Raw genomic sequence first — 23,456 nt, 5'->3', positions numbered from 1 at the left:
TAGAGACTTCATCCTCCCTTGCTATATCTGGGGACATTAAATCCAAACTGAAATTTTTGCAGGTTTGCTAGAGCTGGTCATCACCAAGGCATCCTGCGTTAAATATACTAGCCACAGCTAAATATATAGAGGATGTAATTTTTCAAGCCCATGGTGCTTGCATTAGGATTGGGATTGTTATTTTATTGGCCATGACATTGCTAAGCAAGATATCTAGGGAAGAGCAAATGAATAGTTAGGAACTCTGCAGTTAGTCTTGCAGGAATACGTTCTTGAAACAGGTATCATATGGGCAAGAAGCTAACAGATGTACTGCAGGACAAAGCCACGTGCATGTCATACAGGGAAATGAGTGAGCTTGGTATTTGGCATCTGAACATGGTTTGTACATAACTTGATGTAAACATTAAAGTAGGATTCTAGTTAAACAGCATTTTACTGTTACAATGACTGCCAGAAAGAAAAGCCTTTGTCCTTCTCAACTTTGTGCAAATAATCAGCTGTAGATTAAGTGGCGTGTCTTTCATGATAGGTGACTAACCTTTAACTATTGTTATTCATGTTCTCTGTAAGACATTTGGCTGAAGGCACACCAGAACATACAGATGATGGTTTTAAGACAGTGGTCCAAATGTCTTTCTGTGAATTAGTCAGTTACTTTTGTCTCATTTGCAGAGGGGAACATGTTTTCCTGACTAAGGAGGGGCCTGTTGACTGCAGGAGAAATACTGAAATAGTGTGCTGTTGGTTAAGCTTTTTTGGTTGGTTGGGTTTTAAACAGTCCTATTCTTATTTTTGATAAATGTTGACATCAAACACCAACCTCTAAACTTAATGGATGACACAAGACATTATCTCAGCAGTAAGCACATTGGAAGAATGAGTGTTCAGATTTTAAACCAAAATGACTGTACTGTTTCTCATTTTCTATTGAATGTGATGTCTAAAAGGATAAGAAAAATCCTAAAGTACCTTATCATCTTTGCCTGTTCTTGTATTTCTATCTAGGGACTGGACAAAGGTCTCAAGATCAAACCTTAAAAAGAAACGGTGTGAAAGTGCCTGGTGATCGAAGAATAGAGAATGGAGTAAGTGCTTGATACAATATATATATAGTGAGAATAGAGGCTTCCCTTCTTTAGGGATCCTACCGTGGAAACTAAGAAGCTACTCTGGAGTGATTGCTAATGACTGCTCCAAAATAAACACAAAGCCTCCAGCAATTACCACCCTTCCTTTCAGTTTAAGATGTCTCTGGAGATCCATTGGGTGCCATGTCTGAGTTTGTACAGCTGATCTCAGAGTAGCAAATACAGCAGACTTTCCCTTTTCTACTCCCACCAAAAGTCTTCTGTCATTTTCCTTCCGTTCCAGATTTCACATTGAGACTGGTTAGTGTTTCAGCATTGAATCCATTCTCTGTCATTTATTCTTGCTCCAGAAGATACAATTATGGATATAAGACTGAATGTACATTCAAGAAACATGAGAACAGATAACTAATGTCATAATAGTGTTACCTTCGAGAGTGGCAGGGTTTTTTCCCTACCCTGTGTTTAAACTTTCCATTTTCTTCAACTTGCATTGAAGTACTTTGAATTGCAATGATACACCTACGACCACAGATCCATTCTGCCATGTGCTGAGCATTCTGGGCTCAGTCAGTCAAAGCGGATTCATTCTGAGTTTAATTATATGGAGGGCTCTGAAATACCTCTGTAAAATGCTAGAAGCGTTAAAGTTTCAAGAGATGTCAGCCTATATGTGTTGCTGGATTGGGCTGTGCATGCGTATAAGCTTACAACTGTTTATTCTTTTGCCACAGAAATGTGCCATTTCTTTCTATTTATTTAATTGGATACCTAGGTATTGTTGGGGTTTTTTTAAAGACCTTTATCATACTTTTCTGCAGTAGCCCTGAGTTACACACTAGCCAAGTTAAAAGTCTAGACTTAGTATGCATTGGATTTTCTTTGACAGGTCAGTGTTCCAAGGATGGATATGACACTGGCTGAACTTCAGGAAATGGCATCACGCCAGCAGCAGCAAATCGAGGCTCAACAACAAATGCTGGCTAACAAGGTAGGTTTGGATTGAGATTGTTTACAGCAAGGAATAAAGGTAGTTAAATTTGCATGAGGTGGAGGGCATTTGGGGTTTTTCATCTCTTACACAGAGGGGTCTCTTTCTTAGGCTTCCTATTCTTAAATTTGAAAGTCAATCTATGCAAATATCGAGTAGTAAAACATTAAAATAATGCCAGTGATGGAAGTGACCATATTGGTTGCTAAAAGGATAGAGGATGTAGCAGTAATGTATTGTCATTATCCTGATGGCTCTGCCAGCTCTATTTGTGCTCCATGTGGTGAGCAGCAATTCACCAGTTTGATCGTTGAACAATGCTATTGTTTCAGGGTATAATGCTGTCCTGTAATGATATCTTGCTTTCCCCTGATAGAGTTCAATGTGCCTGCTTTCCTGGGGCAGCTGTCTGGAAAAGATGGCATATATGTGAGAAAAGGAGCTAGGAGAGTGATTTATAAAATGCTTATTATTCAGGGTGCTCCTTAATAATTTAGGGGGAAAAAATAACTTGGCATCTGCAGAATTCTGGCATAGAGTTCATATTTGACGTAAGTGTTGTTTGTACACACTACTCTTGAAAATATAACAGAAAATGCTGCTTTTGGCAGAGAATCACTAAATGCTAGCTCATCCTGAAAAACTCTTGGCTGTCTGGGTGGATGAGTTCCCATGCATTTCAGAATATGCTTTCCTGGGGAAGGAGGCTGCTCTGGGGCTTTTGTTTCACTACTCTTTCTCTGTCAGAAGCCCTGTCTCCCTTTCCTCTCAAGATCAGCTAGGTTCTCCCTTTTCCCCATCCCATATATTTAGCATCTTGTTCAGTTCCCTTGGCTTTCAATAATTGTATCTTGGGGATGCTTTAGAACATGGCTTTCTCATGGTTCTGAAGCACCTGCAGAGTGGTACTATGGCCTGTCAAAATGTTTCTCTTTTAAAGTAAGAACAGGTATAAAAAAGGTGCAACTATAATGTAAGAAATCAACCAGGTGAATATATTTTTTTTTTACCAGGAGTTTAGCAGCACAGTTAACACCTATTCTGCCCTGATTTATTTGGCAAGGCAGAATATTGTCCTCCTCTCAGTTCCAGCAGGCATGAGTTAAATATAAAAAAGAGAAGCCTGAATCTTTGTGACTTTTGTCTGTTTCGTTCACAGGTGATGGAAATAGACTTTGGTCTTATCAATAACACTGTAGTCAATATATATACATATATATATATGAAACCAGAAATGGGAACAGTATAAGTATTTACTGTAAAGGGAGTTGTACAAGACTTTAAATAATATATATTTTAAATGACGAGTTTGAGTCTGGATAGCTACCCATCCAGGCAGGTGTCTGCTGCCTGTGGTTTGAAGAAGAGGGGACTTGTGGGTGTCCCCCTGGGAGAATCTTTCATTTGACCTGTCTCTCTAGAGCAAACCTGCTTTCCTAGACGCCCTTTCAAAGAGAAGCTTTCCATTGCCTCCTTCCTGCCTTCTGAAATCAGATGCAATATTAAAAATAGATTCTGAGGAGGAAACAAGTATACACTTTTCTTTTTAGACATGAGCTGTAATATCTATTTTTTGACATTTTCCTGTGTGGGATTGACTCCAAACTAGTGCATACGCTGTGAGTGCTGCCTGGGTTTATATGTCTGGTGATCTTTATTTTGAGGAAGTGTTGAGTTCTAATGTTAGTAAGCAGTGGTAGTCTTGGCTGTTAGTGGGTGCTTGGGAAAGTCTTAGTTCTACCACTGCAGCAACCTGTCATCTCCAGAACTGGAAGCCATGTGTAATGGCTGGTGATTTAAAGGAAGTCTCTGTAGGTGTTCTAGTGGTTTCTTTTAGCTCTAAACTCTAGACAACTGTATATAGAAACTAATAGTGTACCACTTTTCTATGCTTAGAGAAGCAAAAGGATCCTGTCTGCTGGCATGATGTCTGTTGTATAAATTTTGATCAGGTCACTGTGAAGGTTTTCCTATGTCTTGAATCATCCTGTGCTGTGATAACAGTGATCATTACCAGGAAATGGTCAGTTTTCAGTCATTGGTGTGCAGTGATCCCCCACCTCAAAGGAGTTTTTAGCAGAACCAGTAAAAGCACAAAGAGGGATGGAAATGATCCATAATTTATGGAATATAAATATTCTTCTGTAGAAAGAATGTCTAATATTTTCCAGCATGACTTAGAATTGTTTGAAGTATGGCATGTAATAGAGATCTGTAAAATACAAGCAGATGGAGAAGGTAAAGGGGCAATAATCACCAGCTGTTGTAAGTCAAGAGCCAAGTAGTGATTAAATGAAATTAGCAAATGTCATGGAACATAAATACTAAATTTTTTCTTAGGCTTCAAGGGATTTTTGAGTAATTTCATGGAAGAAAAATTTGCCAAGGGCTGTTAGACATGGATACCACTCTGCTTCAGTAGGTACTTGTGCTACAGAATGGTTGTACTGGAAGGATTGTACTGGGGTGGAATCAGTCCTGGTTTGCTCTTGCCTCAGACTTCCCGTGACACTTGGAGGAGAAGGAATACTGGTCTAAAGCTGGTCAGAGCTTCTGTGATGATTGTTTTTGGGACTGCTTCTTGCAGTACTTTACCGTAAATTCATTCAGGAAGAAGAAAGGTAAAAAATTCCTTGTCTTGGCTGCAGGAACAACGTCTGAAATTCCTGAAACAGCAGGATCAGCGACAGCAACAGCAAGCTGCTGAACAGGAAAAACTGAAGCGGTTGAAGGAAATTGCTGAGAATCAGGAAGCCAAACTTAAGAAAGTGAGAGCACTGAAAGGCCATGTGGAACAAAAAAGGCTCAGCAATGGGAAATTAGGTGAGTTGCTGCTTGGGGAAAGTACCCTGTGACTTTTTATGCACTGTGGTTCTTGGAACCCTAAAATTTGTCATGATTTTAGTGATTCAGATGAGACAAGGGGTGAAAGGTGAATTACAGAGGAGTTATTTGCAGCATTTCAGTAAATGTTAATCTTAACAATTTTAAATCTTGTATTTACTGAGAACTCCTGAATGACCTAGAACACAATATATTTTCTTACTGTATTTTAAAATATCTCATAAGGGCACCCTGTGTTTTAAGCCTAGCACATGTACTCTTTAATTACAGTGTAGGTGTTTTCCTTACTTAAATACCTTTGTGAACCACAGTAACATTTTCCATCCTTGATGTAAATACCTCACACATTTGGCGTTGTTTTCTTGGCCTCTAAAGCTTGGCCTGATACTCATGTTGCCTCTTATGCAACAGGTAATTTAATGGCCAAAGTGGCTGAGTATTTTCTTTGTAATTATGGAAGTCTGACTAGCATCTGGCCTGCTACAGTATTCGTTGGGAGCTTGCATGTTGATGCAACATTAAACACTTATTTCAGATTTAATATCAACACACATTCTTTTGCCTCTATGCATGTTGTACAGAACTTCTCATTTCTAGCTGGGCTTAAATGAAAATATATTGATTTATTAAGGTGAAATACGGATGTGTTATTTTGTTAGGAAGCATTGTACTTTATGGATTAAGGAAAAGTGTTGATTTTTTTTTTTTCTATGGGGAAAATGGACTTTGTTTGGGTTCTGTTGCACAAAACAAACGTCAGTTTAAAGGAATGGAAGGATGGTAAAGTAAAACAAGATCTGTACCCCTGCACCCTCCCAAGAAGGTCTGGTTGTGGTACTTGCTTGAACTCTTACTGGTTCCTTAAACTGTTCTCTAATGCAGCAGTTTTGGCAGTGGGAGCAGCTAATGGCAACCATTTATGATAGACCCTAAAAAGCCTTTTGAGTTTTTGTGTAATGTATCAGCTGAAGTGTTTTGTCATTCGAATTCCTACGACCTAAATTCAGAGTTTTGAGTATCATAAATATGCCTTATGGTTAAGTGTGTGTCTTCCTGCTGAATTCAGTGTTAAGTGATTTTAGGCTTTTACAGATGAAATTCATCTGCTTAACGTAGTTTTGTTTCCATACTTCAGAAAGTAAAAGATGTTCTTTTTCCCTTCACCATCAGTGCTCTAAGTAGACCAAATTTACATAACCTTGCTAGTGCATTTGCTTTTACAAACACTTGGAGGATGAGCTGGTTTGACAGGGACTGCTAGTCTGCGGCAGCTGGACGCAGCCTCGGTGCAGCACTGCTCTGGAGGCCAGCAGGGCACTCTGTCCCCTTAACTGCTGCCTTGGAATCAGCCCACGCTCTCGGCTGTTTCTCAGGGCAGCTATTGTGCTCTCTCATCCTCTCCAGTGGAAGAGATTGAACAGATGAACAGCCTGTTCCAGCAAAAGCAGCGTGAACTGGTGCTGGCGGTGTCAAAGGTAGAGGAACTCACCAGGCAACTAGAGATGCTGAAGAATGGCCGAATTGATGGTTACCATGACAACCAGTCGGCTGTAGCAGAGCTCGACCGCCTGTACAAGGAGCTGCAGGTAATGGAAAGCTAGCTTGTGACCTGTAACTCGAAGGGCTAAAAGTTGGTTGGGTTGTTTCTTGCCTTGTCAGAAAGAAATCGTGTTGCTTCTGTTCCTGACAGAGCTGCGTGGCTGCCTCTGTGCTGAGGATGGAGGGTCAGTTGTACAGGGTTCAAGGTAAATAGGGAAAGGAGCACACAGTGTATATCCCTCTTCCTTTCTGTTGGAGAATAACCAACATTTTCTCCAGGGAAAATAATCTGAATTTGCCATCATGACTTGACTTTTTAGAATGTTTTTCTCTTTGTAACTGTTTCCTGTCCCCCATCCTCAAAGTTTATTTGTTTTTATTTTTGTTGTTTTCCTCTCCTCCCTCCTCCCCTTTCCCCCCCTGCTTTGTGAATTTATTCAGTTGAGGAACAAACTGAACCAGGAGCAGAATGCCAAGCTGCAGCAACAGAGGGAGTGTTTGAACAAGCGCAACTTGGAGGTGGCAGTCATGGATAAGCGTGTTAATGAGCTGCGAGAGCGCCTGTGGAAGAAAAAGGCAGCTCTGCAACAGAAAGAGAACGTACCAGTAAGTGTGGGATATTTAATAACAAAAGAAATAACTTCATCTATGTCCCTACAGTCTGAAGTAAAAACTTGCTTGTGGGGAAGGCTGTGCAGATGCTAGACTGGTTGTTTTTATCCGTAAGTGGTGGAAGTCTTGTATTATTAAAGTGCTTTTCATGGTATGTTGGTGTTAACCTACTTATTCTTTATGGACAAGAACTCTTATGCTGTTGTGGATTTTCTTTTAGGTACTTTTTTTTTTTTTCTATTACTACCTCAGGTTTATGTTTCTTAAGCCCTTTTTATTATTGGGTATAATGTTTTATCCTTTTTGACTTCTGTTTCAAACTGTGATGGATGGATACTGCAGCATAACAGTCTTTAAATTGTTTTCTTTGCCCCACTTCCCTCCACCAAGGTTTCTTCAGATGGGAATTTACCACAGCCAGCAGCTTCTGCTCCAAGTCGAGTGGCAGCAGTAGGTCCTTATATCCAGTCCTCTACTATGCCACGTATTGCTTCCAGACCTGAACTTCTGGTGAAACCAGCATTTTCTGATGGGACACAAGCTTTGCAGGTACCTGATGGTCCACTAAAAACGCAGACTCTGCCCAACATGAGAGCTGGGAGCAGTTCACAAGCTAAAGCTCCTGCAGGTAATAGCTTACAATTAATACTTCTTCCCAGAAATGTTTCGCTTTGTCATCTAAGAGCTCTGTCTCTTTGCTTTATAATGAAGTGTTATTTGCAATGTCAGTCTTACTACTTGCAATTTTCCTGCACCAGTGAATGTATTCTGTAAGCACTGACGTTATACAATTCAAAGTGTTACTTTCAGTGAGTGATTTGAGTTGTTATACAGCATAGAATGTAGAAGGGTTTTCCTGTAAATATTTATTTTAAAAGACTCCAAAAAGCTATACAAGACTGTTGGAGTTTTTAGAGGCACTTTCAGGATATGCGTGGTAACAACCATGATGCCTGTACTTAAACTGGCAAAGGCAAGTTTTCTGATCGTGCGTTTTGGAAATGACACATACCAAGGATTAATAATTACAAGAAGTATTATGAAGGAGACGATTGCAGCACAGAAACAGCAGTAAACCTGATTGACATGTTGATGGCATAGGAATACAGAGAGATGTAAGTCTTAACTTGAGGTTTGACCTCTCCTGCTCAGGGTTTCAGTGGAGATTTGCCTCTCTCTATGGCTTTTTCCTACAAGAAAGTGAGAGTAGAAGTCTGGAGAACCTGGAGAGTTGCAAGTATCTGTTCTGTGCTATCTTGGAAGAAGACTCACTTTTAAGACAAGTGAGAAGAGAAACTTCATCTTCCTGGAAAGAAAAAATGGAGACTGAGCTTGTAGAATAGTTCTGGTTTTTTATCTTTCTCCCTTCATCTCCAGTTCTGGCAGATATTATTGAAGTAGCCATGACACGAAACCAGTCCAAGCGTCTCCTGCTGTACTGGAGAATAAGGAACTGTTTCATTTTATCTGGTTTGCAGATCTTAAAACTGCTGGAATTTTAGCTCTGGTCCATACAAAATTTGAATGGTTGCTATAGGAATGTGTGGTGGTGTCATATTTAACTGAAACATCACTCCTTATTTTTTAGCATTTGGGCAAAACAGCTGGTCTTCTAGAGAGACAATATCTGATACTGCCAGAATGAAACTTTTCTCCTACTGCTTATCACTATTGTTTGAATTTAATATCACTTACTGTACTAGATAATTTAGAATTCAGTAGAAGTTGCTGAAATATTTAAACTAATAGCAAGTTGCAAGCATTTTCTTAGTTGTTTTTGAAGTAGACTGGATGTTTACTCCAGGGAATTAAAGACCAGCTTTAATGCAGTGTCTGTATGTACATGGAACATGCAGATGATTTTTCTGCTTTTCTGGATATCACTGGAAGGATCTATTTATTCTTTAAAGCATCATGCTTTTGATTCTCATCCCTTCTTACCATCCTTTTACTTTTAACTTGCTGTAAATATCCAAGGAGAGCTTCTTACTAACTGGAAAGAAGGCAGTTTAAAGCAGTTTGTCTGAATGCTGTAGGTGCAGCTGTGTGCTAGGACAAATAGTTTTGCTGCTGCTTTGATAGTTGTTTCTGAGCTTGGTCTTGCATTCTCTTTCTAAAACAAGCAAATGAGAGAATCTAAAGTGATAGGATTTATAGCAGTTAACCTGTAAATGATACTTGTACACTATTTAGACCTGAATCTTAGAAAAATCCCCTACCTGTAAATAAGTCAAGAAAACCCCTGTTTTAGCTTAATCTGTTCTGCTTGTTCTCTCCCAGGTTCTGTGGTCCCCAGTGCAAAATCTGCCCTGTCTGCCACTGACTGGAGTAGCTCAAATGCAGACAATCATATCAGTCAAGGATCAGCCTTGACTTCAGGAAAAGGAGTTGTGACTAATGAAGGACAAGGTACATTATTACGTGCTTGGCATAATGTTAATATGTGGAGGATCTAGTTAATGATAGCTGTCTCTTCTAATTGCTTCAGTAAATATATAGAATTTATGTGAGAACAAACAAAAGATAAATCAAAGAATATTGACCTATAAGCTTTATTGTGGTGTTGTGGGGATTTAAGAAACACCAACCAAACAAAAACCACCCAAGCAAAAAACCAACCACCCCAAAACTAATAAAAAACCCCCACAAAGACCCCAATAAGCCCCACCTCGTTTCGGGTAGTGAAGTGGATCCTAATGCCTTATACATATTCTGTTGCAAGGCACAGCATTTGGCAGGCTTTTGGGTCCCTTCTCACAGGCGTAGGATGCATACGCTGTCTTGAATATTGCACGGAACAGGACTCTTCTTCCTGCAGTTGTTGTCCCTTTTCGAAAGTCTTCCTCTCTCTAACAACAGCTGAAGGAGAAACTTTTTTACGAGACAAAGAGAAGAAAGTGCGTCCATTCTCCATGTTTGACTCTGTGGACCAGTCTGCTGGGATGGGCACACTGAGAAAGAACCAGAGCAGCGAAGATCTCCTGCGAGAAGCACAGGTATGCAGGAAACTCCTGAGCTACTTCATTCCGTCTGAAGGGGATTACTACACCACTTTTCCAGTGTTGCTGTTGGAAAGCTCTTTAGGGAGGACCTAGATCATCTTTTAAGGGATGACTTTTCTAAGAAATAGATGCATTTTAGCCTCTTAATGGCAGGTGGTAACTCAAAATCACTCCCTACAGTCACTGTGATGTGTATGGTTTTTTTTTCCCCAAAGACTATCTGTACAAAGGCATTTGCATTCTAAATTTTCTTCAGAATCATTTAAACATTTGTTTCACTGTTTAATGCAGCAGTGTCCTTCAGATGTTTGATTGCAAGACTTCCCACCTAAATCTAGGCACGAGCACAATTTGGTCAGGTAGGGGTGAAGTGGCATTAGAATATCTGGGGATGGATGCCAAGTGCTTTGCTGGAAAACAAGTTTCTTGCCTGCAGGTGATACTGCCTCTGCCATCTCTAGAGACATTACTGTGCCCTGTCCTCATTTGATGTTATAAACATAGTTGCTACAGAAGGAATGGGTTCAAAGTATAGAAAATTATGATGATAAAATGTTTCATCATGTTGGATATGTTGGGCAGCAACAATAGAAGTGTTTGATACTGTGTCATCCTTTAAGACTCTGTAGACCTTCAGGACAGAACTTCTAAAACATGTTTTGCTGTTTAATCTTAATTAATACTTTTTGTCTTTCAGACAGCCAATAAAAATATAACGAAGGTACCACCACCTGTCCCTACTAAACCAAAACAGATAAACTTGCCTTACTTTGGTCAAACTGGTCACCTGCAACCTTCTGATAGTAAGCTGGATGGAAACCTGCAGAAGCTGCCTTTGGCTGTTGTAACTATGGGGAACAAACCAAAAACAGTGGCACAGCAGCCTTCCCATCTTTCTCAGCAGATACAGCAGAGAATTTCTGTACCACCTGCAGGTTCTTCCTCTAGCCAGGACCAAATTCTTCCCTCCTCCAAACAGGAGAGTCCCCCAGCAGCAGCTGTGAGACCTTTTACACCTCAGCCATCCAAAGAGAGCTCAATTCCACCATTTCGAAAGCCTCAAACTGTGGCTGCAAGCTCAATTTATAGCATGTATACGCAACAGCAGACTCCTGGGAAGAACTTCCAGCAAGCAGTGCAGAGTGCTTTGACGAGGGCACAGACCAGAGGACCACACTTCCCAAGTGGTGAGCATGTGGCTTTCTACCTCTTTTCTCAGGTGTACTTTCCACCTGGTCTGTGGGTATAAAGCTGTTCTTCAGTGGAATTAGGCAGGCTAGTGCAGCTGTAAGACTGTTAGGTATACTGCGCTGTATATTGGTGTTAACAGAAAGTGCAGAATATCTCTCTGGCATTTACGGGATAATTTAATGGTAATCCTGGTTATCAGATCAATTCTGTGTGGCTGACTGTGTTATTCTGCTTCTTTGCCCTACATAGGTGAATTGAGGTTGTGTGTTGGTTTTAGGTTGGTTGATCAGCTATTCACACTTGTTCTTTCCCCACTTCTCCCTGAACTACTTTGCAGTGTATGGCAAGCCTGTGATGGCAGGAGCTGGTGTACAGAATCAGCTGCCACAGACAGAGAACATCTACTCAAACCTCCAAGGCAAGCCAGGCAGTCCAGAGCCTGAGATGGAAACAGCTGCTTCTGCTCATGAAAACCATGAAACTGAGCGCATACCCCGTCCCCTCAGCCCGACCAAATTGCTGCCTTTCTTATCCAATCCATACCGCAACCAGAGTGATGCTGACCTGGAAGCACTACGGAAGAAGCTGTCCAACGCACCCAGACCACTGAAGAAACGTAGCTCCATTACTGAGCCAGAAGGACCTAATGGCCCCAATATTCAGAAGCTCTTGTATCAGAGGACCACCCTGGCTGCAATGGAGACTATCTCAGCACCATCACATCCCTCCAAACAGACAGCACCAGCTGCCAGTCCTGAAAGCCCAGCAGAAATCCCAAATCCTTATCTAAGTGCAGAATCAGAAAAAGAAACAGCTGCTTCTATGCCAGAGCCAACCATTGCTGAGGAAACAGAAAACACACCAGCAGATCAGAGTGAAGCTGTTGTTCCCTCCATAGCTCTGGACACTCTACCTGAGGGAGTATCAGATGGTGATGAACTCACGCAGCCAAAAACAGAAGAGCCAAGCCTAGAAGCTTCACTGCCACTGGAGGTGTACATGGAAGAGTATCCTCCATACCCACCACCACCCTATCCATCTGGGGAACCAGAGAGTTTGGGAGATGACTCACTCAGTATGAGGCCTCCTGAAGTTACTGGACAGTTTTCCTTGCCTCCTGTAAGTATTAGCTAGCCTATAACTTGGATGACATGTCAGTAAGTCATCTCGATGTCATAAATCCTGCCCATTGTATTGTAGAGCTTTGACAAACCGTCTAGAAGTCTCTCTCTGGGTGTCTGTTCTTTTTGTGTGGTGCAGAGTGAATGACAGTAATGAAAAGTCTCTTGTTGTCTCTAGATACAATGAAAAGTTTCAAGTGGAACTTCATACATAAATAGTAAAACTCTTTTGGGCTTTAAAGAACATTCCTTAGAGAAGTCTGCCTAGTAAATCCAGACTGTACTTTCTTCTTAGGAGAAATTAAAGTATGGTTGGGTTTTTTTTGAGGCACAGATACAGATTTCATAAGCATTTCCCACTCCAAGAGAGAAACTCATTATCTTAATCCTGGATTGCATTTGTTTATGTGAAAGTGCCTTACTTGAAAAGGAGAAACGGATTAATTTCTGCTCTAAAAACTGATTTGTGGACATCATCTGACTTGCACTTCTACTGAAATGAGTTCTGAATTTTGCTTTGGAACCTGATTTAACATCAGTCCATTCTCAAATTGCGTCAAAATAAAGTCTCTTTGGGCTAAGGGTAGGCAGAGTTTTACCATCTTGCTGCTTTTGCAAGTTTTAATCTGTGTTTGGTATGGTGTTATCTTACTGTCGTAGAACAGAAATGCTCACTGCTTTCAGTTCCTCAAAGAATTTCTTTGAAAACCCATCATGAATAGAATTTTAATGACTTGATACATGAAAGTGTTTTTTCCTCCATCACTTCAGTGCAGAGGAGTTAAAAAGCTTTAAATGTGTGTTAAATAGTTATTGCATGTTAGTTTTCATGCTTTAAAGACTTTGACCTTGCTCTGTTTTACAAGGGAACTTGAGTAGTAGGATTTCTTAAATTCTAAGAACTCCCTTCTGGTTGGTTTTGTAACAATTCTCAATTCTGTGATGATGGAGAAGAAACCAGCCCAGCTTCTTGATTTAAATACTTGGGTTGTGCTGAGAGGCTTTTTCCTTAAAAAGCCCATACTTTTAATATTATGTATAAATCAACAGGCAAAAGAGTATTTTCTGGGAATCTCTTATTATGTATCTTATCTTTACATGTTTGCTCTTGCAAAGCATGAGTCATTTCTATTCATTTTCTCTTGGACATCTGTCAGAAATTTACATACCCTTATGAATAGTGTTTATTGCTGCTGCACAGCCAGCTGGGGAGAGCGCTGAGCTAATGCGTGCATTAGGAAAGGGTACAAACTCAGCTATAGAAATACTTGCTTTCCAGTATCATTGGGAGCATCTGAAGTGTTTCTACGCTTGGCTCTGTATTCTTTCTAAAACCATTTTCTGTAACTGTTTGTTTCTGCTAACCTCTGCTAGATTTAGGAAAATGCTAGGAACTTAACATGGGTGCTTAAAAAGTGTAGCATACTTCATGGAGTGTACTACTTGGTTTGTGTAACACATTTGAGAGAACAGATGCTAAAATGGTTTTAATAAAAAAGGCATTTTTTCCTCATCTTCAAGGATTTGTGAGTTTTATTATTTTGTTGATGTGTTTGATCAAGGTGACTTCTGTATTTGAGTTCAATAGTGACCTTGTCCAGAGATAGGCAGAGATTTTTCAGAACATGCCTAACCTACAGTATTTATGTGTCAGGGAGTTGATTGAAAACAGGCTAAATTTCATATGAGACACTGCCTTAATTGGCCATTTTTGCTGTCATTCCCAAGTAAGAAATTCTGTATTCTTGTTCTTCTCAGGGAAAAAATTGCCTGTAACTCATGTTACCTTTTCATAGGGGAAGAGGACAAACTTGCGTAAAACTGGCTCTGAGAGAATCGGGCATGGAATGAGAGTGAAATTCAATCCCCTCGCGCTGCTTCTGGATTCGTCTTTGGAGGGAGAGTTTGACCTCGTGCAGAGAATAATTTATGAGGTACAAATGTGAACTTGTAACTTGTGAAGCAGTCCTGCTTCAAACTGGGAAATTGCAGCTTTTCTGCAGTGGGGAAGCTAAAATAACAGTGCGCAACCTAGATCTGCCCTTGAGGAGATAAGCCCTAACAGGACATGGCCACTTGGAAGCTGGTTTTAAAAGTGTGTCAAATCAACACTGGGTATTTGGCATTGATACTATAAATGTGCAGAACAACTCTTTCCTTATGTCTTATGTAGTGTTTTATCCTGTCTATGTTATCAAATAATTGATAACCAAAATCAACATGAATTTTGCTCATTATTAAATAGACCAATATCAGAAACTTGTTACAAGTACTAAGTTATTGAGACACTATTTCTCTAAACTACTTTAGGTTCTCACTGTTAAAAGGAGACTGCAAGCTTGTATGTGAGTCTTCTTGTGAGATTAGTTACTGCTGTAGTTTTCTGCCTGTTTCTCATGTCCTTCATAAAAATAAGGCTCAAAATCAAATTGAGATTAAGAGAACTCATTTTTCTGTGCGAAGAGATGTTTATTGTAAAAAGTTTCACCAGAATGTGAATGGTCCTTTTCTGGCTCAATAGGTTGAAGATCCCAGTATGCCCAATGATGAAGGGATTACTGCACTGCACAACGCTGTGTGTGCTGGGCACACAGAAATTGTGAAGTTCCTGGTACAGTTCGGTGTGAATGTGAATGCTGCAGATAGTGATGGATGGTAAGGCTTTCCGTAAGTGGTACTTTCTCCACCAGAGAGCTATGGCTTGGGGACTGCTACACGTCCTCGCTTTGCTTCTATAGAGCTGGCAATGACTTTTCCACAGTAGAGTAGCAGCAGTTCTCTGTGGGACATCATATGTGAGTGCAGAGGAGAAAATAGCCAAATTATACTAATATTCCTTATGTGAAAAAACTCTCTCTGAGGTCCAGTAGTGTGGATATAGTTGTCAGGAAATTGCTTTGTTTCTTCAAGATACTGGAAGACAGCTTACGCATAATGAACCATTTGCTGAAATTCCCAGTGTCCTCTCTGTGACAGCCTTATAGCTTTACATATGCTCTGGGCAGTATCTAGCCCCGTAAATCCTCCTCAGTTCTTTGTTCAATACTCTGATAACTTCAAAACAAAGCAGGAAACCTAAACCTGCAAACCAGGCTTGCAGCTGATAATGGGTTATATATCCTTCTTAGAGGTAGCTAGGGAGCTTATTTACAAGGGGCTGGGGCAGGGAGCCGTGATTTTACTATTCTGCCTATAACAAAAGTGTCTAAGGCCCAAGACTGAATAAAGATGCATGTGTCCCTTACCTTCAGTAGTTAGCTCAATTACCTGCACTTGTTATCAAGTTAAGTCTTGAAGTAATTGTAAGCAACATGATGTCAAGAAGATTTTTGAATGTTGATTTATTTTTTTATTATTATTTTTAGTGCCTTCATGTTCTTAAAGTGTTAATGGGTTATGAAAAGGTAGCATAACTAGAGATCCATATGGAAATCTAGCTTTAGGGCTCAAACAGCTCTTGGTAGCTCCTGTTATCTGTGAAAAGCAATTGGTCTTGACATCCTGGTGTAAGTGCTTCTGGTGGGAGGTCTTCAGTGATGTAGTACTGATTGCTGGAGGTCATGCATGAAAGTGGTTTGCTCCCAGGAGTCTATACTGCTCATAGCAGTGCTTGCAAGTAAAATGTCCTTTTTTTCTTCTTGGCTTGCAGGACCCCGTTACACTGTGCAGCATCTTGCAATAATGTGCAGGTGTGCAAGTTCCTGGTGGAGTCAGGGGCAGCTGTATTTGCAATGACTTACAGCGACATGCAGACGGCTGCAGACAAGTGTGAGGAAATGGAAGAAGGCTACACACAGTGCTCCCAGTTCTTGTATGGTAAGTGATGAGAAGTTCTGGAGTATGCTAGGGACTCACCTGGCATTTTTAACTATGTTTTTGGGTGAGGAATGTAAGTTGCACATTCAGGTTGTGTGCCCATGCCTCAGGTTCCTCTGGGGGAGAGGTTTTAGCCAGCTTCTTGTCACAGAATGAGGTCCACTGAGACTAACTTGATAATATTCAACCTATAGAGAAAATCTGAGCAGCAAAGTTTTCCCTGCATTAAAAACCTGAAGTGTGTGCATTGACAGATACATGGGCGTGAGGTGGTGATTAGGTGAATCTTGCTACATAAGTACTTCTACATAAAACCAGAAGTGGTATAGATATCTCAATAGGCAGTTCATGTCTGTTAGCTAGTGCCTTTAAATGAGGACTGTTTCCTACTGTGCGCTTCAGAGCCAAGAAAGGTATTCCCAAGTTTCTACCCTTATGGAGCTTAGTAAGTGTTGAATTTGACTTTACTTTCCGGCCTTTTTCTTCTCTTGTATTTAAAAAGGAATACCGTATTACTTTTATTCAAATAGTAAGACTACAGAGAAACCGTCTTTTAATGGAGAGAACTCCCCCTAGGGTGTGATGAGTATTAGTCAATGAGGTTTTAAATTACTTTTCTGTGTGTTTTGTATGTAGCTTTTGTCCCCTAGGCACCTACCAGCTGGACTGTCAAGTAATACCAATGCAATGCAGTGTAAAAAGCTGTAATACAGCCTTTCTGGTTTTGTGGAACATGGGACATCTGAGTTTCTGTAAGCTGCTCAGCCAGCATATTTCAAAACAGTCTGTCCAGCTGTCCTCACTAAGCTTGAAAACTCTATCTCTTGGTGCCAAATACATCGTTTTCTTTATGAGGGGAAGAAGCCCATTTAACTAGCATCAAAATCTGGGCTAAGTAAAATTCCATTTAATTTTGTATCTAGGCTCCAATGGTGGTCAACAGCAAATGCCCGATGAAGATTGTAGGACTAGATTAAAAATAATAATACTTGTCCAATATATCTTACTGATCTTAACTCTGATACGAGTTAGGAGATGGTATCTTTGTATTTAATAGATCTTGATAGATTTCTTTCAGGAATTTGCCTGATTCTTAAATTCAGGTAAACAGCCCACAGTCCCCTGTGGGAAGGAGTTCTATGGCATTGTTATATACAGCATGAAGAAACACATTTTTTCTGTGGGTTTTCTTTGGACCTATCATCTGGTGATCTCACTTGATACTCTGGTTTTTGTTGGACTTGGGATTTTTGGTTTTTATGCTATAAGATACTTTTCAGTGGGTTCTGAAAGGACTGTAAGGCTTTGGTTTATAGCCAACTTTTCCAAACTGAAATCACTGAAACCAAGGTATCTCTTCATACAGTATGAAATTCAGCTATCAAATTTCTGTATTGTTCCATTAGGAATTAACCCCATTGCTAAGACTGTTTCTGATTGCCTAGTTAGAGTAACAAATTCACTCACTTGTTAAATCTTGTTTCTTGCTGCACATGTGGGTGCAGAGCATGGCTTTTTCCAAACTAATTACACCAAATGCAAAGCAAGGAAAGAGCTTCTCTGAGTAGAAGTAAGCATGCAGTGGAAGTAATCTACTTCTACATGATGAGCTGGTATGCACAAATGAAGAACTTGATTTGAGCAGACGCTTCCTTTAGCAGATGTAGGTAAGAATCCTGTACAATAGGTTGTTCCATTCTCTTACAATAGGTAAGAGATGAAAAGGGAAATGTAAAGTTTCACAATACTACATGCAATGTACTCGTTGTTTGGTTTTTATACTGCCAGGAGGAGTAGGATTCAGTATTTTGAAGTGGAATAATTACCTAAGAGAAGATTTCTATAATAGTTAATATGCCTTTTCTGGTTTCCTGCTTAGAAGCTGAGGAATGTATACAGAAAGAATATTATTTTATCTTTGGCTACAGCTGTAAAATGATCAAGCCCTAAATCACATCTGCAGGAGGGTGTATGTACGTTCTCCAGAACACCTTGGTTGAGAAGCAGTTTAACAGAACTGTGTTTCTGAAGTAAGTGTTTAAAAAAAGAATTAAAATAGTTGCAGAAATTAAGAACTGCTGAGATAAGTGTTTGAGTTAACCACAAGCAGCTGGTGGGGAGCAGACAAACCTTTCAGGTACAGGTCTGAGGTGCAACTTGTTTGAAGGTTCTGAAATGTAGTGACACAGGTGCCAAATGACACTTCAAGCATCAAAAGGAGAATGGTGGTCAACATAAGGCAGTATTGCTATCCCTTTTGACAGAAAGAGATTACTAATGAACTGAGTGTACAAAGAAGTGTTGCTTGCTCATCACTTTGGTGTAGGAATGTGAACACTGGCACAAAAATACCTTTATCAATTGATGTTCCTCTATTTTATGTAGAGGAATGTGTATATATAGATGTATATAATGTAAATGTATATAAATGCATTTACCTTGTATTTTTGAACATGTCTAAGGAAAGAATCTGTCTGCTGTGTTCAGAGGCCAATTTCACACTACCACCTGTTCTGGGACCAGCTTCCAGTGGGCTGGAAGGTACTAAGTGTGATAGGAACTGAGGCTGATTGTATGGTTACTTCAGTAAGAGTACAGCAGTCTTTCCAGCTATTGGCTTTTTTCCACTTTTTTTTTTTCTTCACTTATTTTTAGCTGCTCTGTATTTTGAATGTTGCAGGGGTCCAGGAGAAAATGGGGATAATGAACAAAGGAGTGATTTATGGACTCTGGGATTATGAGGCTCAGAATGATGATGAGCTCTCGATGAAAGAAGGAGACTGCATGACAATCCTGCGCCGGGAAGATGAAGATGAAATTGAGTGGTGGTGGGCACGGCTGAATGACAAGGAAGGATATGTTCCCCGCAACCTACTAGGGGTGAGTCCTTGCTATTTCCAGTTAAAAAACCCAGCCCCCTATGTGGAATTTACACAGCATTATTCTGTTCTCATGCGTTTAGGTTAGGTGCAATTTCAGAGTCAAGTGGAAGGAGTTGATGTTCTTCAGTTGTTCATTTGGGGAGTTGAGCACCTTGGCAGAGTGGGTTAACACCCTCTGTTACGTATCTAACACCCATTATGCAACCATTATGCTAATGGGTGCATAACAGGAAAACATATATCGCTACCCTGTTACTGATAGCAGGTTCTAATACCAACCTTGTCTCACCATCTTAGGGGGGAAAAGAAAGCGCAAGCTTTTATCTGAATATGACTTGTACATAAAGTTTTATAGAATCATAGAATTGTTTGGGTTGGAAAGGACCTCAAGATCATGAAGTTCCACCTGCCATGGGCGGGGACACTTCACTCTAAACCATGTCACCCAAGGCTTTGTCCAGCCTGGCCTTGAACACCACCAGGGATGGAGCATTCACAACCTCCCTGAGCAACCCATTCCAGTGCCTCACCACCCTAACAGGAAAGAATTTCCTCCTTATATCCAATCTAAACCTCCCCTGTTTAAGTTTTAATCCGTTACCTCTTGTCCTGTCACTACAGTCCCTAATGAAGAGTCCATCCCCAGCATCCCTATAGGCCCCCTTCAGATAGTGGAAGGCTGCTATGAGGTCTCCACGCAGCCTTCTCTTCTCCAGGCTGAACAGCCCCAACTTTCTCAGCCTGTCTTCATATGGGAGGTGCTCCAGTCCCCTGATCATCCTCATGGCTCTTCTCTGAACTTTTTCCAACAGTTCCATGTCCCTTTTATGTTGAGGACACCAGAACTGCACACAATACTCCAAGTGAGATCTCACGAGAGCAGAGTAAAGGGGCAGGATCACCTCCTTTGACCTGCTGGTCACGCTCCTTTTGATGCAGCCCAGGATATGGTTGGCTTTCTGGGCTGCAAGCGCACACTGAAGCCGGCTCATGTTCATTTTCTCATCGACCAACACCCCCAAGTCCTCAGCAAGGCTGCTCTGAATCTCTTCTTTGCCCAACCTGTAGCTGTGCTTGGGCCTGTTTTGTTGAGCATGTGAATAGAATTGGGTTTCCTCTCTTTCAGAAAGTGATACACTGGCACAAAGGGCCTTAAGAACTGAAACTGTTATGAAGAATGAGTCGTGTCCTTCCCTGTCTGGGTGTATACAGGGCACCTTGTGGCCTGAGATGGTTTCACAAAGAGCTTTAAGACAAACATTGTAAAATTCTATGGTTATCTTTTTTCTAGTTTTGAAAAGACATTTCCAAAAAACACATCTTTGTTTTTTCCTATGCTCTTTAAGTAATATTTAATCATATATCAAAGGCCTTAAATGAGCAGCCTCTCTTTTCCTCATCACCTTCTGTGCTACCTGTTTTATTAAGTATAACTGTGTACAAATAAGTTATGTCCCCATATTTCTCCTTATGGCTGAGTTGCTAGAAAAAAATTCCATTAAGCTTTTCTCTACATATCCAGTTGCCTTGCTGCTAGAGATGAGGTTCTGCCAATGCTAAAGATTAACCCCTGTGAATTTTAGCTGATTGACATATGATGCTTGAAAAAGGCTGAGGCACCTTCCTCATGCAGATAGTCCTTACTCTTAAACTGGTGAAGTTTTGCAGAGCAACTCTTATCTACTGCAAAATCAGTTTTAATTTCTGCATCACTTTTTTCAGGTCAGGCCTACCCACTATATACTGTAAAATTCTCCCTAACATGGTAATTCTGTGCAGTTTTTTGTTCTCCAGACATAAACTGTTCTAGATCAAGAGCAGCCCTGCACACTAAGGTCAGAAAGGTTAAAGATAGCAGATTCTTTTCTTTGTTTGCTTTTTATTTCCACTGCCCAAGGTTTGTGTGTTACTTCTTCATAAGTTCACTCAGCCTGAGCACAGGTAGGAGCATCTGTGCTTCTGTAATAGAAAGCTTAAAGTAGAGAACACAACTCATTCTTCTAAGCACAACCCAGCCTGAACAGAACCTTGGGGAAAACTACCGAAGCCCAGTATTAACTGTTACACTCTTTTCTATTGAGCCATTCTGGTGCTGCTGCTGAAGTATTTTGTAGTTATTCTCAAAAGCAATTACTGGACTCTTAATATAGCAGCTGAAATCTAGGCTAAGACGTTCAGCACAGAGGAAAATGTTGGCTAGTTTAATATATTCTTATATTAAGCTGTATTTTTATCATAACTGATTTATCCTTTTGCAGTTAGGTGCACTGAATGAAGACAGGGATTAAATTGTCTGCATCAGTACTCTACCCTTCTTAGTGACTCACTAGCTCCCTAAGCTGTATGAGAGCTCTAGAACTGAATGCAAATAAGATAATGCTGTCAATATACTGACTTAATACCAAACAATCAGGTGTTACGCTGTTGTGACTGACTTCATCTTTGCCAGTGGTGAAATTATAGCAGGCTGAGACAAAGCTTGGGGATGAAGTAGGTTCTTTTCCCGATTGTTAGTTGAGTATTCAGAAGAAAGCATCTTTAAGGAGCATTGCTGTTTAGAGCATGGAGGATTCATCTTTCCTGATTTTATGAAGTGTATCTTTTTGGTTTTAGATGCCAGTTTTTCAGAATGGTAGTTGATCCCAAAGCCCTTTGCAACTGGGAGCCAAAAGCTTCCCAAGCATCTTGGTACTGTTGTCCCATCAGTTCACAGGTTCAACTGTGTCCCATCAGTTTGTCACCCTGTGGCCAAGGCAGTCTCTGTACTGCTGTGTGCACAGCCAGAATGAGTCAATAGCACATAGCTCAAGGGCTGCAGGGTGGCATCTCCTGATTGATTGGCGAGTGGCAAAATGAATTTAACTGGCCACCCACTATGCACCAAGTAAAGCACAGCTCCTGCAGTTCCATGGTTGTTATGCAGGCAGGTGTTTCCAGCTTGCCCAAGGCTGTAGATACATAAAGGCTGATGGGCATTGAGATAGAGAAAGCAAAACGGGCTTTAATACCTGTCTCTTTCCATTTATAAAACAGGGAAAAATCTTGTAGTTCACTGAACACAAGTGTCTCTTGACTTACAAAGCCACATTCATTTCCTAGCCCACCCATCTGGTCAGAGCTGAAAGTACTGAATTAATGGTGGTCAGTACCTTCTTTTAGCACTGACAAGATTTAGTATTTTTTTTTTAAGCTTTCCTAAGGATGCTAGATTTGTATTTGTTGCTGCTCTGGGTGTGTCTTACAACCATGCTTTTTCTACTAGAGATTATATTAGAATTGGAGCATCAGCCAGGTTTTTATTTTACTTATTTTTTAATAATAAATGGACTTTTTAAAGCACTAAAATTATAACTCTCATTTTTCTGTTTTACCCTCAGCTGTATCCAAGGATTAAACCTAGACAAAGAAGCTTGGCATGAACTAGTACAGAAGCCAGATTCTTGAAGTACTAATCATGGATGACTTATGAAAAAAAGTAATTTTGTGTTGGTTCCAATATCATGAGACTTATTTCAATGATAATGTAATTTGAAAGCTATGAAGCATGTGCTTTGAAAACAAATGAAGGATTGATGCATTAGCAAATGGATGAGGGCATTCTCCAAGATGAAATAATGCATACAAGCAAAAGACATTCTGCTGCCTTTGGTCTAAGCAAGCCATTATGTTCAAGTACCCACTCTGATTTCCTCAAACATGGCAGGAAAGAATTTCCCATTTTTCTTCATTAGCTACAAGGACCTTTTCAATTTACCATTGAAGGAATCATCATGAAATGGACAACTTGGCTTTGTCCAAATTCATCCTGCAGCTTTTTCCAGATGGGAGAAATTAAAGCAAGTATGTGCACAGCACCCAAATGGTTATTGCTGGAAGCAGAATGTTAAAGCAGCTAAACCGAAGTGTGTCTGAACAGTGAGAGCCACATGACCAATCCATTAAGCAATAACTTCTAAAAATACTGTAGCATCTTAGGAATTCTATGTATTCAAAATATTACGTGCTGTAACAGACAATGTAGTTTTAGATTCCTCTTTTTACAGGGAGCCTCATGTATTTATTGTATTTTGTACTTTGAAAACTAAGTGTAGAAACTTTCTGTAGTCCTTGATAACTTGTTTTTACTGGACTGTGATACTATTAAACTTTTGTCTCCTTAAGCTTTAGCTCCACCTACTTTAGTGTCAAGTTTTTATTACACTACCTGAAACTGTTACCAGTAAGACATGCTGCTGTTCTACATCACACTAACATTCACCTACTTTCTGTATTAAAGTCAACCTCTCCTCCCCCATTTGTTCAAGACAGTCCTTCTGCATTTAAAATTAAGCTGAATCTGGTAGTTGCAAATAAGCTTTGTTAATCTT

General features: G+C 40.2%; 1 protein-coding gene across 2 annotated transcripts in view; it reads left to right on the top strand.

The window, feature by feature from the left end:
• The window catches only part of TP53BP2 (tumor protein p53 binding protein 2), a 48,226-nt gene extending 24,971 nt beyond the window's left edge, over window positions 1-23,255 (top strand). For both annotated transcript variants that reach the window (XM_061350455.1, XM_061350456.1), the window contains exons 4-18: window positions 1,009-1,088; window positions 1,981-2,082; window positions 4,731-4,905; window positions 6,331-6,512; window positions 6,907-7,071; window positions 7,468-7,705; window positions 9,358-9,486; window positions 9,937-10,073; window positions 10,777-11,266; window positions 11,608-12,389; window positions 14,188-14,325; window positions 14,913-15,046; window positions 16,041-16,207; window positions 18,888-19,087; window positions 22,467-23,255. In XM_061350455.1, coding sequence (XP_061206439.1) covers window positions 1,009-1,088; window positions 1,981-2,082; window positions 4,731-4,905; window positions 6,331-6,512; window positions 6,907-7,071; window positions 7,468-7,705; window positions 9,358-9,486; window positions 9,937-10,073; window positions 10,777-11,266; window positions 11,608-12,389; window positions 14,188-14,325; window positions 14,913-15,046; window positions 16,041-16,207; window positions 18,888-19,087; window positions 22,467-22,508 — 3,161 coding nt within the window. In that variant the 3' untranslated portion in view covers window positions 22,509-23,255. The remainder of the gene's footprint in view (window positions 1-1,008; window positions 1,089-1,980; window positions 2,083-4,730; window positions 4,906-6,330; window positions 6,513-6,906; window positions 7,072-7,467; window positions 7,706-9,357; window positions 9,487-9,936; window positions 10,074-10,776; window positions 11,267-11,607; window positions 12,390-14,187; window positions 14,326-14,912; window positions 15,047-16,040; window positions 16,208-18,887; window positions 19,088-22,466) is intronic.
• Window positions 23,256-23,456: the final 201 nt, after the last annotated feature.

Source organism: Neopsephotus bourkii, unplaced genomic scaffold (assembly GCF_033783945.1).
Source record: "Neopsephotus bourkii isolate Nb327-2 ecotype Australia unplaced genomic scaffold, CSIRO-AGI_Nbou_v1 NB_518, whole genome shotgun sequence".
Lineage (NCBI taxonomy): Eukaryota > Metazoa > Chordata > Aves > Psittaciformes > Psittacidae > Neopsephotus > Neopsephotus bourkii.
The sequence above is the reverse complement of the archived record's forward strand: the minus strand, read 5'-3'. Positions and strand labels throughout refer to the sequence as shown.